The 17157-nt window shown below is 42.2% G+C and overlaps 1 protein-coding gene across 1 annotated transcript; it reads right to left on the bottom strand.

Moving 5' to 3' along the window:
* Positions 1 to 2236: 2236 nt before the first annotated feature.
* ddx56 (DEAD (Asp-Glu-Ala-Asp) box helicase 56) lies at positions 2237 to 16575 on the bottom strand. Its single transcript, XM_020513492.2, has 14 exons — positions 16443 to 16575; positions 14783 to 14944; positions 13776 to 13930; positions 13519 to 13689; positions 12870 to 12960; positions 11844 to 12085; positions 11256 to 11384; positions 10666 to 10779; positions 10305 to 10399; positions 8931 to 9004; positions 8301 to 8390; positions 8027 to 8132; positions 4320 to 4417; positions 2237 to 3680 (listed from the first exon to the last, which is right to left on the bottom strand). Exons 1-14 carry the CDS (start codon positions 16497 to 16499, stop codon positions 3606 to 3608), a joined length of 1659 nt encoding a protein of 552 aa, XP_020369081.1. The 5' UTR covers positions 16500 to 16575; the 3' UTR covers positions 2237 to 3605.
* Positions 16576 to 17157: the final 582 nt, after the last annotated feature.

Genomic DNA, 17157 nt, shown 5'->3' with positions numbered 1-17157 from the left:
AACCCCCTTGCCCTCCCCCTTTTCTGATGAAGGGTCTCGGCCCGAAACGTCAGCCTCTCTGCTCCTATGATGCTGCTTGGCCTGCTGTGTGCATCCAGCCCTGCACCTTGTTGTCTCGGATTCTCCAGCATCTGCAGGTCCTAATATCTCTGATTCAACAATAACCTAATCCTGTTGTCTCCTCGTAACCTTTGATCCCATTTGGCGCAAGTGCTATATCTCGTCCCCTCTTACATACATTCAATATTTTGGCAGCAACTACTTCTTGTAGTAACGAATTCCACAGGCTCACCACTCTTTGGGTAAAGAAATATCTCCTCAGCTCCATCCTAAACAGTCTACCCCGAATCCTCATACTGTGACCCCTGGTTCAGACACACCCACCTTTGGGAACATCCTTCCTGCACCTACCCTGTTCAGTCCTGTTAGCATTTTATGAAAATCTGTAAAGATTCCCCCCTCATTTGTCCGAACTCTAGGTCTCTAAGATTCTTGAGTAGATTTGTAGCTCGGGTTGTGGATGCTGTGGTTGGTTCACTTGCCAGGCTGGTTCGTTAGTTTGCAGACATTTCATTACCCTGCTGGGTAACATCATCAGTGCAGCCTCCAATGAAGAGCTGTTGTTTTCCCGCCTGGTACTTAAAATCTGGGGTCCGTCGGATTTGATTACCTCATTTCCGGTTTTCCTTTGGAGTGGTGTCTCCACAGAATTAGACCCTATGTGGTTGTTGATGGCCATCTTGGTGGAGAACCACACCTCTAGGAATTCTCGTGTATGTCTCTGTTTTGCTGTCCTAGGATCCCAACCCAGTCAATCTCTCCTCATACGTCAGACCCACCATTCCCAGAATCAGCCTGGTAAACCTTCACTGCACTCCCTCCAGAGCAAAAGCATCCTTCTGCAGAAAAGGAGACCAAAACTGCACCCAATACTCAAGGTATGGTCTTACCAAGGCCCTCTACAGCTGCAACAACACATCCCAGCTCCTGTACTCAAAACCTCTCGCAATGAAGGCCAACATACCATTTCCCTTCTTTATAGCCTGCTGCACTGGCATGCTTACCTTCAGCAACTGGTGCACACTTCCCTCTCCCAAGTTACAGCCATTGAGGTAGTAATCTGCCTTCTTGTTTTTGCTTCCGAAGTGAATAACCTCACATTTATCCAAATTATACTGCATCTGCCATTGGATTTACCCACTCACCCAAACTGTTGAGATCGTGTTGAAGGATCTCTGCATACTCGTCATAGTTAATCCTCCCAACCAACTTGGTATCATCTGCAAACTTGGAAATGTTACATCTTGTTCCCTCATCCAAATCATTAACATGTATTGTGAATTTCTGTGTAAGTATTGTGATTGCAGTACAAGAGTTCACGTCATGTTGCCACGATACAGTGCGATATTTAAGCCACTTTTAGAATACTGCATTCAGTTCTCGTTTCCCTTTTATAGGAAAGATATTATTAAACTTAAAAGAATTTACAAGGATGTTGCCAGGACTGGAAGGTTTGAGGTACACGAAGAGGCTGAACCCACTCGTGCTATTTTCCCCTGAAGCATCAGAGGCTGAAGGGTGACCTTATAGAGGTTTATAAAATCATGTGGGGCATGGATAGGGTGACCATACATGGTCTCCTCCCTGGAATGGGGTAGTTCAAAACGCAAGGGTATAGGTTTAAGGTGAAAAGGGAAAAGATGTAAAAAGAACCTGAGCAGCAACTTCTTCAAGCAGAGGGTCGTCCATGTATGGAATGACCTGCCAGAGGAAGTGGATTTGGCTAGCACACGTACAATATTTAAAAAGCATCTGGATGGGTATGTGAATAGGAAGGGTTTTGAGGGAAACAGGCCAATTGCTGGCATATGCGATTGGATCGCTTGAGGAAATCTAGTCGGTGTAGACAGTTGGACCAACGGGTCTGTGTAACTCTGACTTCTGTCAGATTCTCCGAGAACCTGTAACATCTGTTCACTCAGAAAGAAAGCAAGACACTACTCCGCCTATTGAATTAATTTACATTGAATGAACTATTCTTCGAGGAAAGTGCAGTCACACTTTTACAATAAATAGCCAACTTATTTTCACAACTGCAGGTAAGAAATTGATAGAGGGTATTAGAAATGCAACAATTCTTACTATTCAATACAATACCACAAATGACTTTGAAATTTATCTATGGGGCATATAACGCCATCTGTTGCACAGAACAGGGAAAAACCACACTGACATCTCTGGTAATTCCATCTTTTATCAACAGAGGTAGACATGGCTTCACATAAAATATAGGTTAGTTCACACAGCTGAACATGGCCAGCAATGGCTTTTGCAATACATGACAGGGCAATATTGATCAACAAATTACAACTAAAATTGTTTTAAAGGTCATGCATAAAATTCACATTTCCCTTTTATCTTCAACAGAGATGGTCTCATCTGACCTTACTGAACATGATTCCTTTAGCACTGAGAGAGTAATAACCACTTTTTAGACGCTCTTTTATTACAATTTCACATTACTTAAAACTTGCAATTTATCTCTTCCCAGCTTCAAGACCACCTGTGTTTGAAACTGCAATCATCTCTACAAAAAGAAATCTGAAATACTATTGTCTCTTTCAAGTTAAAATTAGAAAATCTTGGAAAATTTCAATTGCTTGAAATACAGAGAACATCAGTCAATATCTGTAAATAACAAAACATACGCTCAGTAGGAAGATAGAGCGGATAAAGAAACCAAAACATCCAAACATTTTAAATGAAGAAAAACTGACGACTTGGCACTCCATGACAGTCCCATTCAGTCATATTGCATCAAACAACTTCACAAACTCCCATCCACCAAGAGTCAAGAATTATCCAACATAATATGAATACTTGTCATTGGGGAGAGCAGGAAGATGCAAGATTGTTCAGCCGGAGACAATCATCAAGCAGGAGGACAAATCCAGTCATAAAATTTTAGAATTTATGTCAAGACACTTGCTCGTTGGTCCTCTTTACATGATTTAACCAAAGAAATCATTTTTGCTGTGGTTTTATCATAGACTTGTGCTGACATATTGACATGTTTGTACACCTATATGTGAAAACCAGGGATCAGTGTGGCGATCTCATTTGATATCAAGGGAGGAAATTGCTTCTGCTCTGCAGTCTGGAACACTCAATTGTACATGTGGCATCGATGCACAATCACAATGTGTATGGAGCATAGTGGCACTGGCAGAGAACAGGGGAGACAGGCTTGCAAATGGCATTTTCAACCTCTTGGACCTGCAGGGGACAACAGTTCCAATAAACTGAATTAGGGTTAAATTACCATGTTCATTTCAAAAATGCCTTGCCAAAATAAAATTTTAAGAATTCATGATATACAGAAAGCTTGTAACTCCACCCAAATTGATAAATATTTTAATCAGTGTTAATGTCTACTACCGACGATATCAAACTGGAAACACACTGTGCTGTCGCCTCCAAAACAACTTTGGTGTCAATGTCAGACTCCTCCATTCAGCTGGGCCTGAACTGAAGGCACACAGACACAACAGTTTTAAATTCTGCCAAGTCACATGCTGTCCTTGATGGCCTCTGCGAGCTCTGCTTTAACTTGCACTTTTTGCCTTTTGCTTCTTCCCTTGGGACGTGAAATGCTTGAGCGGATTGCGCTTCATGTTTGGCTAAAAAGGGAAAAACAGCCAACATTAGTACGTAACTTGCACAACACCAAGAGCAGAATCCATCATCTTTAGACTTTTCCTCAAGAGTGTGACTGGATGAACTCAGATCTGTCGAGAACTAGCACAATATGGTCAGCGTGAAAGCAGAAACGATCCTCATGAGGAACGTGCTATACAGACACAGCTGAAACACTGGTGACTGATCAGTTAAGTATGACATGCCTTCCAGATACATGAAAGACAGTTATTTGTGACCAGACTGACTGAATATCTTCAGCATTTGCTATTTCATTTCAGATTTCAAGTGTTGGCAGTGGTCCCCATAGAATGCATCCCCAAGCTCTCCACATTACTTTCTTGAACCCACCCACTTCACCTGCATCATGCTCAATAATGCCTCAAGAGCAAAAAAGCATCACGGACAATTGCAACATTTGTTACAAAAAATTCATAACACAGCAATGCTGCATTTGCATCCAACACACTTCAGCTACATCTTATGGGTAATAGTTGTGACAATGAATCTTGACAGATTACAGCACAACATAAGGGTAAGTGGTTAATAGCCAAATAATGTTTTGCTCAGTAAGCAAAAATTAGATCACAACATTTCTGTTTGGTTCTATTGTAGTCTCTTACCTTTCTGTTTTTTTGAGTTGATCTTCCTGCGACCTTTCTTCTCCACCTTTTTCTTTTACTGATGAGGGGGTTCGCGATTCCTTTGAGGGTTCGGGGAACTGGCAGGATTAAAGTACAAGATGTTGAACTATCAAAAACAGACACCTGAATTTAGTAAAATAAAAAAAAGCAGTACAGATGCTGAGAATATGAAATAATAACAAACTGCTGGAGAAGCTCAGCAGGTCTGGCAGCATCAGTGGAAAAAGAAACAGAGTTAATGTTTGAGTCCAGGATACCCCTTATTCAGGAGAGTCATAGAGATGTACAGCACAGAAACAGACCTTTCAGACCACCTCATCCACACTGACCAGATATTTTACATTAATCTAGTGCTATCTGCCAGCATTTGGCCCATATCCCTCCAAACCCTTCCCATTCATGTACCCATCCAGATGCCTTTTAAAGGTTCTAATTGTACCCGCCTCCACCACTTCCTCTGGCAGCTCATTCCATACACACACCACCCTCTGCGTGAAAACATTGCCCCTTAGGTCCCTTTTAAATCTTTACCCTCTCACCTTCAACCTATGCCCTCTAGTTTTGGACTCCCCTCCACCCCAAGGGAAAAGACCTTGTCTATTTAGCCTATCCATGCTCCACATGATTTTACAAGCCTTAATAAAGTCATTCTTCAGCTTTTAATGCTGCAGGGAAAATAGCCCCAGCCTATTCAGGTCCCTGTAGCTCAAACCCTGCAACCGAGGAGACATCCTTGTAAATCTTTTCTGAAACCTTTCAAGTTTCACAAAATCCTTCCAATAGCAGGGACACAAGAACTGCATGCAGTATTCCACTGTAATGTAACCAATGTCCTGTACAGTTGCAACACATCCTCCCAACTCCTTTACTCAATGCGCTGACCAACAGAGACACGCATACCAAACACCTTCTTCACTATCCTATATATCTGCGACTCCACTTTCAAGGGACTATGTTCTGCACTCCAAGGTCTCTTTGTTCAGCAACACTCCAGAGGACCTTACCATTAAGTGTATAAGTCCTGCCCTGATTTGCCTTTCCAAAACGCAACACCTCAGATTTATCTAAAGTAAACTCCATCTGCCACTCCTCAGCCCATCTGATCAAGATCCCGTTGAACACTGAGCTAACCTTCTTTGCTGTTCACTACACCTCCAATTTTGGTGTCATCTGCAAACTTACTAATCATACCTACTTTGTTCACATCCAAATAATTTGTATAAATGACGCAAAGCAGTGGACCCAGCATTGATCCTTGTGGCACACTGCTGGTCACAGGTCTCCAGTCTCTAATTCAACCATCCCCCGACCTCGCTTCTACCTTGGAGCCAGTTCTGTATCCAAATAGTTAGTTTTTTTTTAAATTCATTTGTGGGATGTGGACTTTGCTGGCTGGCCAGCATTTCTTGCCCATCCCTAGTTGCCCTTGAGAAGTGGTGGTGAGCTGCCTTTTTGAACCGCTGCAGTCCTCCTGTTGTTGACAATACTCAATACACAATACTCTTAGGGAGGGAATTCCAGGATTTTGACCCAGCGACAGTGAAGGAACGGCGATATATTTCCAAGTCAGGATGGTGAGTGACTTGGAGAGGAACTTGAAGGTGATGGTGTTCCCATATATCTGCAGCCCTTGTCCTCCTAGATGGAAGTGGTCGTGGTTTGGAAGGTGCTGTCTGAGGATCTTTGGTGAATTTCTGCAGTGCATTTTGTAGATAGTACACACTGCTGCTACTGAGCGTCGGTGGTGGAGGGAGTGGATGCTTATGGATGTAGTGCCAATCAAGCGGGCTGCTTTGTCCTGGATGGTGTCAAGCTTGTTGAATGTTGTTGGGGCTGCACTCATCCAGGCAAATGGGGAGTATTCCATCACACTCGTGACTTGTGGCTTGTGGACAGGCTTTAAGAAGTCAGGAGGTGAGTTCCTTGCTGCAGTATTCCCAGCTTCTGGCCTGGTCTTGTGGCCACTCTGTTAATGTGGTGAGTCTAGTTGAGTTTCTGGTCAATGGCAACCCCCATTGTTGCATGTGAACACAGACTGCTTCAGTATCTGAGGAGTTCTCCCTGTATTCTATGTAATCTATCCTTGCTAACCGGACTACCACGAGGAACCTTGCAAACTCTGCCCCTCTCTGCAATGCTGCCAAACCTAGTGAGTTTCTCCAGCACCATTTGTATTCCATTAAAATATTGCTTGCCTGCTTCACTGTTGCAATATGGAGTGCAAACCGAGTACATATGCAGCTAAGAAGCTATAAGGACAACATTATTTAAAGCAAGATTGAATTAACTTAAGGAAGCAGGGTACTGATGTGCTAAGTTTGTCAGGATTACAAAGTGAGAGAGAAAAGGTGTAAGCCCTGCCTATTTTTGCAACCAACACAAGTTCAGGTCGAATTTGACAGTTTAGAGAGAAACTTTGCTGACCAACTACTGTTACTCAATACAAACTGATTCTTTCCCTACATTACTTTTGACTTTAATTTAACTATACATCGTCATTGACCCAGTTTTAAACACTTTCTCAATGTCAAAGAAACAACTGAATTCAAACCCTCCTTGTAGATTTTTGCACATACTGCAGTTAGTTAAAATCTTTGTACTTCACGTAAATTGATTTGCCATTTGTGTAACTAATTCTTGGATCTAACTGATGACTAATACCTCTTTGGCCAGTATAACCAATGAACACTTCTTTTTCTACAATTCCACTTCTTATCATCCTTTATTATAATTTATTTCCCAAAATATCATGGAATAAAATTCCATGTAATCTGGTGGGGGAAACAAAGCATATTTGACCAAGTCAAAGCAATGCACTACTAAGTACAGATTAATATTACAACTATTGAGATTTTGCTACATCAGTGAAGTACATGAAATGTGACAGATGAGTAACACCAAGGTTATCTCTTTTTCTCCCATCTTTCATATCAACATCCTTCTTTTTCCTTGTTATTTTAATTATATCATGACGTGTTTTGTAAATAGCATGTTGCACTTGCTTTCTGTCCTTACATTTATTGTCTATCTAAGATGTGCCTCGACAATCACAATGTTCAGTGTCCTGCTGAGACTAATCTTGTGTAAAACTGGACTTCGTTCATTTCAGAATCATCTGCGAAGGAAAAGTGACATTGAAGACCAAGCTGGCTATTGAAAGGACAGAAATAATCTCCTTGCTATTTAAGTGTGACAACGGTACTCTGGCCAAAGAAGAAACTGTCTTGACATCAGTTCACCAATGTTTCTGAAGCATGAAAATTCAGACCATTGGCTAGCTTTCAATGTGTTTCCCACTGCTTTTGCACCATTGAAATTTTGGGGATCCTCCTGGCCAGGATTTAATGAAATAAAAATAAATCACCAAAGTCATTGTAATTTTACAGTTCACATCACCAGTGTGCGTTGACCTCAGACAGGGAGAAAATCTGTTCTTAAAATACTCTCATAATCCTTTCTGCTTATCATCTGAACATTGCAGCTCCTGTACCTTAATTTCAATTCACCTGATTTACAAATAGCGTTTTTACCCTACACCACCAAATGACATGCTTCCAGCACAGATCACTGTAACCAGGTCTCTGTGTTGGAGTGGCAATATCTTTCTTCCAGTGGATCAGGTAATCCACATAGAGCAGGACCAGGCACATTTGCATCTACTGGGAGTCACTGGACAGGCTACTCACTCAAGTAATCCGGTACATTCTTCAGATGTGGCTTCACAATAGCAGGATGCAGAGGTTTATCATGTCGCAACAAATTGAAGTCCCGAGGGTTGTCCTCAAAATAGGTCTACAAGAAAGAACACCATGCTCACTGCAAAACATGACTTAGACATGAAGTTATTTTTATTAAATTATCTTCACACTTAATTTTAATTTTCCTGGAGCCACCTCTCAATCTATCAGACTGCTATTTCAAATATCTCATGAGGAGCAACAGAGCTCCACAGTTTCTCACCTTTAGTTTCTCAGAGTTGAGCAGTTCCTGTTTGATTTCCTTGATGCGAGCCTCTTTAATCGATTGTTTTGTAACTGAACGCATAGCATCCTACAAAGAAATAAAAATATACCTAAGTTAACTGCAAGGACAAACACAATACTCTGGAAACAAATTTCAACATCAACAGTAGCATCGTTTTCTCAAGGACATCATTGTTATTTGCGCAGTGCCTTTAACACAAAAATCTTAACAAATTATTGGCATTTTACATCAAACAACACAGTACAAATGTCAGAAACTAGCTTCCAGGCTGTGATAATGTTTTTATACGGAGAGGTGATGACACCTTGCATTCAGTACTTACTTCATGGGCAAGAAATGCCTTTCAGAACATGACAGCACTGTATCCATTTGTCATACTGCTTTAAAATAAGATTGTCTTTTTCACATCTAAATGCTTATAGATGACGTTATAGTGATGAAATGCGCAATGGTAAAAATAGCAGTCTTCTGACAAGGTGTTGCAGACAGCAGATTTAGACCAAACTGGCTAACATCTGTGCTGTCATCAACAGAAATCTTAGGAGTGTCTGGGAGAGGCAGCACAACAAGAAACAACAAATTTCATGTTCTCTCTGACGACCATACCTTACACCGATAGCGGAAGCCCTCAATCTCCTCAATGCGAAATTGGTATGGTTTCAAAACACAGTCCAAATTCTCTGTCAATACAAAGCAGTGAACATTAATGCAATTACAGGATATGAAACATCACACACACTCAGGTTGCTGAATACTGAGAGAAGCTTGTCTCTATCACTGAGGATGAAACATGAGATGGGTTTGAGAGGGGAAACAAGAATGATGTTGCATCATTGGTACAACATGCACTACAATTTCCTGCAGGTCCTGCCATCATCCAGGTGATAAATATGCTTTTAACACAGTTGGATACACAGCAACACATTTGCGCCATACACCCTCCTCCTTTTACTGTCAGAATGGCTTTGCTGAGCATTTTCAAGAAACACAGAAAATACTTCTGATGTTTTGCAAATCTCACTTTCAATGCTGAGATTTGTTGATCAGCCCCAAAGGTAATAGGGAGCTGCCTTCCTGACACTCTGCAGTCCACACAGTGCCAGTTCACCCAGTTATGTTAGACAGAAGGTTCTAGGATTTTGATCCTTCAGCACTGAAGCAAAGTTGATCTCATTCCAACTCAGGGTCAGCTTGAATGGAAGCGTGCAGGTTGCAATGTTGCCATGTATCTTCTATTGATCCTTTACGGCAGACAGCACAAGTTTATCTTGTCAGAAGATGCTGTCAATGCAGACATTCAAAGTTGCTGCAGTGCATCTTGAATATGGTACGTATTGATGCCACTGTGCACCCGTCATGGAGGGATTGAGTATTGAAGGTGGCAGAAGGAGTGCCAATTAAGAGGGCAAGCTGACCGTTCAGCAAGGTAGACTTTGCAAGGTTGTGCTGAGAGCATTCATTGCTCTTAACACTTCTTCCTCTGGAACTCACATTTAGCTTCTCATTAGCTCTTAAAAGTTTATTCCTTGAACCTAAATCCCACATGTTGCTGGGTAACATGTTAACTTGTTGCCTGCCCTTTGAACTCTGGTGTCCAGAGCATTTGTGCCTCTGGATTTCTTGTCCACAATTATCACCAGTACATTACCATACCAGCATAATGCAATTCCTTTCAGCTGTGACTCAACTCTGGAAATGCAAAACGGTTCTCTACTTGAAATACTAGGAGTCTGAGAGATCATCAATGCACTCAACAGTTCTGTCCTCATGAAGGCCTTGAGGTTTCGCATCAGCCTTTTTACATGGATTTCACTGGTCTTTTGTGAGAAAACCTCACAAGGAAATTCTCAACACAGACTCACATTACCACTTTGTACATGACAAACCAAACCAAGGGAACCCAAACAAGACCAAATAGCATTCAAAGCATCTATGACAGCAACACAGACCAGACAGGGGATAAATGTCAATTGTGCAAACCTCCAGCAAGTGCATCTTCCACATTCTGTAGCAGTGGCAGCTCTGTGTGAGATACAAATGTCAATGCTGTTCCCTGATTATCCGCACGGGCTGTCCTATGAGAACAAATGGAGACAGAATTTAATTAAAAAAGATCTAACTCATTTTGCATCTCAGCATATCTAAAATAAACACAGCCAGCATGATGCCAGTAGGATTAATCCATCCAGGTGAACCATGTCTATGATACCAGACACTAACAAACTGCATCTAAAGAGAAGTTGCCAGTAGATGAGACAAAAACAATGCAGCAAAGAGAGAACAAACATGACCATGAGACGTGGGAGAGCTGCTTGGCGTTTCGGTGCACATTACATCTCACCTGCCAACACGATGTATATAGGACTCCACTGAGGGTGGGAAGTCAAAGTTAATAACATTCGATACATTATAAAAATCCACGCCTCTTGATACCCCATATTCACGATCCTTGGCTCTGAAACAAGAGAAGGACCTGGTCAATATCAAGATCATAAACATTCTGACCATTTGAACACATTGAATGAACTCCCACATAGAGGAAAGAACAAAGTGTCTTTTATATATCAAGTTGGAGACAAGGGTACACAATCCCAATCACTTCCTTTCCTTGAGTATAGAGCATACTGACATGGTTCCAGGACTAGGTCAGGGATAGCCAGATATTCTAAGTGGATATTGGAAACAAAGTCCACAATTTTTCAACACCCTGGAGTTACCTGCAAATCGGAGGTACATATGCCCAGAAGATGGCCAAACTCACGCAATCAGCAAACATCAAGCTCAGAGAGAAAAAACAAGCTCAAAGAGCCTCAAATGTCAAGCAAACTGAAGTAACAGAGTGAGAAATCCAGACTTAAAAATAACAATTTCACATCATTTTGAAGATATAATCTTTCATTCATAAGGTTAAACGAAATTGATCACACTTACTTTGCTTTTTTACTACGTTGCTTTTTTGTCTTTTGCTTCTCTGAGCTAGTTGCGTCCGTCAGAACATGTTCATCCGTGGCAATGATATAATCATACAGACTCCGATTAAACTGACTGATGATATGACACCTGACAGAAAAACACAGGAAATAAGGCACACCAAAGATGCAAATTATTTGCCCAGCTCTCCACATCTCAGCAAAGAGAACCATCTTTTTCACTAAATCTAAGCTGGTAGCATTGAGGCCATTTCAATCCCATCCCATTTTCAACCACTATCCTAAATATACTGTCACAGAAATTTTCTGCAGTGGTGTGTCACACCTTCTAAATGTACAATCCAAAATGCTTATTTCTGAGCTCATCAGATGAAAAAACAGTAATTGGACAGTGAGGAGCTTCCCTTTTAAAACCTATTTCTTTTTAACATTTCACACATGTTGATGTGAGCAAATATTTTTTACCCCCCAAACTGACAGTTCTTTCTGTGACCACTGAAAGGAACATGAAACTATGACGACTATGGGACAAAGAGTATGTGTACGCAAGAGAAATAGAGCTGACAGCAGTTACCAAACATTGTACTACCTGGAGTGTACTGGTAATTCCGAGTTTAGCACGCATGACAAAATGCTGAATTGTTCCAAGAATAGTTTCAGCCGGTAGCATCTATCAATGGAATTCACAAAAATTATGGTCTTGCCACGGACAAGGGAGAGTTTGAGTAATGTGTAAATCAGAAGGAATTTCTCCTCCTCCTCGCATTTAATGTGGTACTGGATCAGCTGTGAGCTATCTGGAAGCTGCGACTCCTTCAGCTTCAGAATCACCTGAAAGGATAAAGGATATGAGATGATAGTGACACACCAAGGATATTAACCAGGACAGGCACCAGTCTGCCTGTCTGGCCATGCCCTATTCCAGATTCAAACACTTGTATCTAGGTTTAGATCAGTAACATGGAAATTACCACATTCAGCCTCTAATGCCTTCTCCACATTTCAATGAGATAATGGCTGATATTATACCGCTCAATGTAAAAATAATGAAATATTATCCAGAATAGTAATCTTATAATGTCTGTCTCATTGCACATTGGAATGAAAAACCAGTTGCATTCCCAACACGTTTGCTTTACTGCTCATGGACAAACTGTCTTTCCACCACATTAATATCATACAATCGACAAGACAAAAAAAAAAAGATATTGGATTCACAGAACAGCTTTTGTTTCCTCAAGCTCACAGAAAATGAATTACTTCCTCAGAAACAGTCACGGCTTTCAGAGAGGACATTGCTCTCGTTTGTCTTGGCTGCTAAGGCAGGCTAACTCGTCAAAATTGATATTACACAAGGGAAAATGCTGACCAAGACACTGGCAGAAATCCCCATTCGACTACCACAAAGTGAAATTGAACCTTTTCATATACATGGTGAACAGATAAATACATCTTCAGGTGAAAGTGTGAATCAGAGCTGTGAACAGTCTGCTCCCTATCCTGTGCTGTGCATAGGTTATGTGCTCAGTATCTCCTCTGGGGATGGAACCAACAATTGTGTGTTTGAGATGGATGAGCTATACAGGCCTCTGTCACATTTGAAAATATTTCTTACCGGATTGTGAAGCACCAGTTCCTTCAGCGTCTGAACATCCTCATTAAATGTGGCTGACATCAAGAATGCCTGGTAAATCTTTGGAAGGTGCCTGCAAACAGACAAAATGAGCCTTGAAGACAAGCACTCCATTTTGCACAACTATAACCCCAAGGGGCCTCAGTGTTACACATGCTGGAACAAAAAGAAAAAATGAATTACAGGTCAGCGAGTGACCTCATCTAAGAATTGCACAAATTCAGCAGGCAAGTACAGACTCCAGTGAAACAGTAGTGCGATCAGTGCGACTAGCACAGTGCCATCACTCAGCACATCAAGCACACTGGTTTAAATTTTCAAAGAAGGCCATTTGGGCCATTACACTCTTGTTACCTCCTCACAAGAGGAACTTGATGAATCCCACAAGCCCCCTTTTCTCCGCTTATTCTTTTTCCCTTTTTGAATTTTCCAACATCATGTTCAAAGTCTCAATTGCACACTGTCTCAAGCAATGCATTTCAGTGCCTAGCCATACATGTAAAAAAAACTTCACTTTGTTTTGGGTTCTTTTGCCTTTACCTCAAAATCATGCCCTCCGGCTCTCAGCCTGTGCAAATATAGCAATAGTTTCTCACTCGTTACTGTCTCCAGGTGCAAAAAAAAAACTTACCCCAGCAGGTTTTTTAGATCATTTTCAAATCCAAATGAGAAGAGTAGATCAGCCTCATCAATCACGAGCATCTCCAGTGAGGTGGAGAGGTTCAGGGTGTGTTGTTCCAGATGTAGCAGAATTCGGGAGGGTGTGCCAATTACTATGTCAGGTTTCTCCATTAATATAGGCCTGAAAGAGTGTTATAACTGAGAAGGTGCACAAGCTGTAATACTGAAGACAACAGTGCCCCAAGATCACGCACTCATATTTCATACCTTTGTGCTGATATATCCACCTGCCCTGAGACATCAGCCACTCGAACATCCCGAACACAACACGAAGTGAGTTGTCGGATCATCTGCTGCACCTGTTGACCTAATTCCTTTGTGGGAACCAACACGAGAGCTCGCACTGCTTGCTCACAGACTGACTAAGCAAAGACAAAAACGGTTTTAAAAAAATCAACTTTTGGTTTTTATTTTTAAAAAAATCAAAGCTTTCTGCTGACTTTATTCTGCAACGTCAACAATTCATGCAGCCTGTGCTACCCTGTGGTAGTAAAAGGTACTTCCCTAAGCTGTACACAGCTGATAATGAGCTGTTCATAACACAGAGAGTGAATGAAGGCAGATGCAAACTCCATCATCAGCTACACAAGGGTGACACAGAGTCAGAGTCATGCAGCACGAAAACAGACCCTTCAGTCTGAACAGTCGATGCTGACCATCATCCCAAACTAAACTCGCCCCATTTGCCAGTGCTTGGTCCGTATCTCTCTAAACATTTCTGATTCATATGCCTAGTTTAATGTCTTTTAATTGTTTTAACTGTACCTGCATCCACCACTTTCCCTCAAAGTTCATTCCAAACACGAATCACTGCGTAAAAAAAAAAAAAATTGCCCCCATGTCTTTTAAAATATTTGTCCTCTCACCTTAAAAATAGGTCCCATGGTCTTGAAATACCCCCAACCTAGGGATTCTCAACTGTTGTTGAGACATGGAGCATTCTGGCAATTTCCAAGGCAACTTGTTGATCTCAATGCTAAGGATAGGCTCAGGAATTTCCAAATGAAGGAAGGAATCAAAAGCTCATCTTGGTGTAAGTACATTCTGCAGTTATGTTTACATCCTCACCTAAGAAGTCCGAGCCCAGCTTCTGTAAATATCACATGAACCAGTCCCAATACTGCTCCCAAAAAAATACATCAAACTCATCACATTTACAACTCTTTCACGATTAAAAATCAAGACAAATGAACTCAGTCCAATAATGTGTTTACCTTTTTAGTGTTAAGAAGATGCTCTATGATGGGGATAGCATATGCTGCAGTTTTTCCTGACCCTGTACGTGCTCTAGCAAGGAGATCCTTTCCCTCGAGTGCCAAAGGAATGGCTTTTTCTTGGATCAAAGTCGGTTCAGCCCAATTGAGGTTTGCAATTGCCTAAACAATGTAAAATTTATATTTGCGTCATGAGGCAAAATTTCAAGAAGTTGACCACATCTTTGCTACACCCAAAGTCTCCCTCTCATCTAACTGCACCATGCACACCATCACTCTTCTTCCATACATGGACTCTGCACAATATTTTATAGAAATCTGATCCTGTTTTCATCTTGATAGCACATTATTCTTGGTCAATATACAAGATGCACCACATTCAGTATTGCAAATGGTAACAAGAGCCTCAAAATTCTGGACTACCCTCTGTAACAGCATTGTGGATCTACCTACAGCACATGGCAGCAGTGATTCAAAAAGCAGCTCAGCACCAACTTTTGGAGGGGAACTAGGGATGGGTAGTAAATGCTGGCACAGCCAGCAACGTCCAGATCTTGATAGTGATCTGAGAAAGATACTATCCTGTCTTCAGCATCTGCAAGAATTAGTAATACTTTGCCACATTTGTGGGTTTTCATGACTCACAAAGACTGCTCTCTTGAACTGTTCAGCTCCAAACACACCATTGCCCCCATGTTGACCATTCCAGTCATTTAGGTTCACTGCTCTTTGTCCAAGCCCCCTATCCCCACCCTCTTCCCCCATGCTTCCCACCCCAACCTCCCCTCATCCTCACTCCCCTCCCCATATCCCACACCATCCACCACCCCACTCCCCCATAATCTCCCCCTCACCCCATACCCATACCCTACTCCTCCCCCATACTCCACCCACACCCTCTACCTCCAACTGCCTTCCCCTATCCCCTCCACCCGACCTCTTTCCTCCACCCCAACCCCAACCCCTTCGCCACCCTCCCTTCCCTTTCCCCCATTTAGAGCTCCATGACTGACTGACTCATTCACTCGCCACTTTCCCCCCTCTGAGGAAGGGTCTCTGGACCCAAAACGTTAACTCTGATTTCTCTCCGCAGTTAGTGCCAGACCTGCTGAGCTTTCCTGGCAAGTTCTGCTGTGGTTTCTGATTTACAGCATCCAGAGTTCTATCTGAGATAACAAGGTGTAGAGCTGGATGAACACAGCAGGCCAAGCAGCATCAGAGGAGCAGGAAAGCTGACGTTTCCAGTCCAGACCCTTCTTCAGAATCTGTAAGAATTAGTAATGCTTTGCCACATTTGTAGGTTTTCATGACTCACAAAGACTGCTCTCTTGAACTGTTCAGCTCCAAACACACCATTGCCCCCAGGTTCACCATTCCAGTCATTTAGGTTCACTGCTGTTTGTCCAACCCCCCCTAACCCCACCCTCTTCCCCTATGCTTCTGAAGAAGGGTCTAGGCCCGAAACGTCAGCCTTCCTGCTCCTCTGATGCTGCTTGGCCTGCTGTGTTCATCCAGCTCTACACCGTGTTATCTCAGAATCTCGAGCATCGGCAGTTCCCACTATCTCAGAGTTCTAATGGTTGTATTTAGTAGCCTCCTCTCTATCCTGTCACACACGCATTCCCCCATATCCATCCATCTATATCTCTCTCTCTCAAACCTGTAAGACTCTCTCATCCAGTCCCATCTCGTGGAACCTCAACTTCTCCCCCGCCATCTTGCGCCCCGGTGATGTCACGTGAGTCCACTCGATGCTCGCTGCTGCCGTCCGTGGTGGCGCCGCGTAACTGCAGTTCAATTCCCGTGCTTGGTGCAGAGGGGATAGGACCGCAGCGTCTGATCGTTTACCCTCCCGATAAAACCATATGTCTCAAAGAAATGCTCAAAATAGCACGTCAAAATCCGCAAGCAAGAGGCAGCTCTATCTTCCAGTTAAACAGCTCTGGTCAGAACTGTAATAAAAGCGGAAATTGCTCGAGAAACTCAGTAGGTTTGACACCATCTGAGGAGAGAAGCATTTCGCTGGATTCGAAATGTTAACTCTGCTTTCCCTCCACAGATGCTGCCAGAACTGTCGAGTTTCTCTTGCAATTTCTGTTTTTGATTCCGACGTTCAACATCCGTAATTCTTTGCTTCATTTTGGTTAGAATTGTATGGTTTTGTCACCGTGTTACTTGTCGACTTCATAGTCAAGTCCGCAAAGCAATTTACACGTTCGACCCAGATGGAAATGAAATCCAAATCCCCTTCTGCACCGCATTTTTGTTTCAGGGAAAAATAATTAAATTTTCTGAGAATACGAAACAATCCCAGGAAGGACTGAGAAATTCCAGAGCATGCTGAATGATACGTGCAGAGCACACGGGTCAAATAC

Source organism: Rhincodon typus, chromosome 40 (genome assembly GCF_021869965.1).
Source record: "Rhincodon typus isolate 14 chromosome 40, sRhiTyp1.1, whole genome shotgun sequence".
NCBI classification, from domain to species: domain Eukaryota; kingdom Metazoa; phylum Chordata; class Chondrichthyes; order Orectolobiformes; family Rhincodontidae; genus Rhincodon; species Rhincodon typus.
This window is presented reverse-complemented; position numbering and strand designations above follow the sequence as displayed.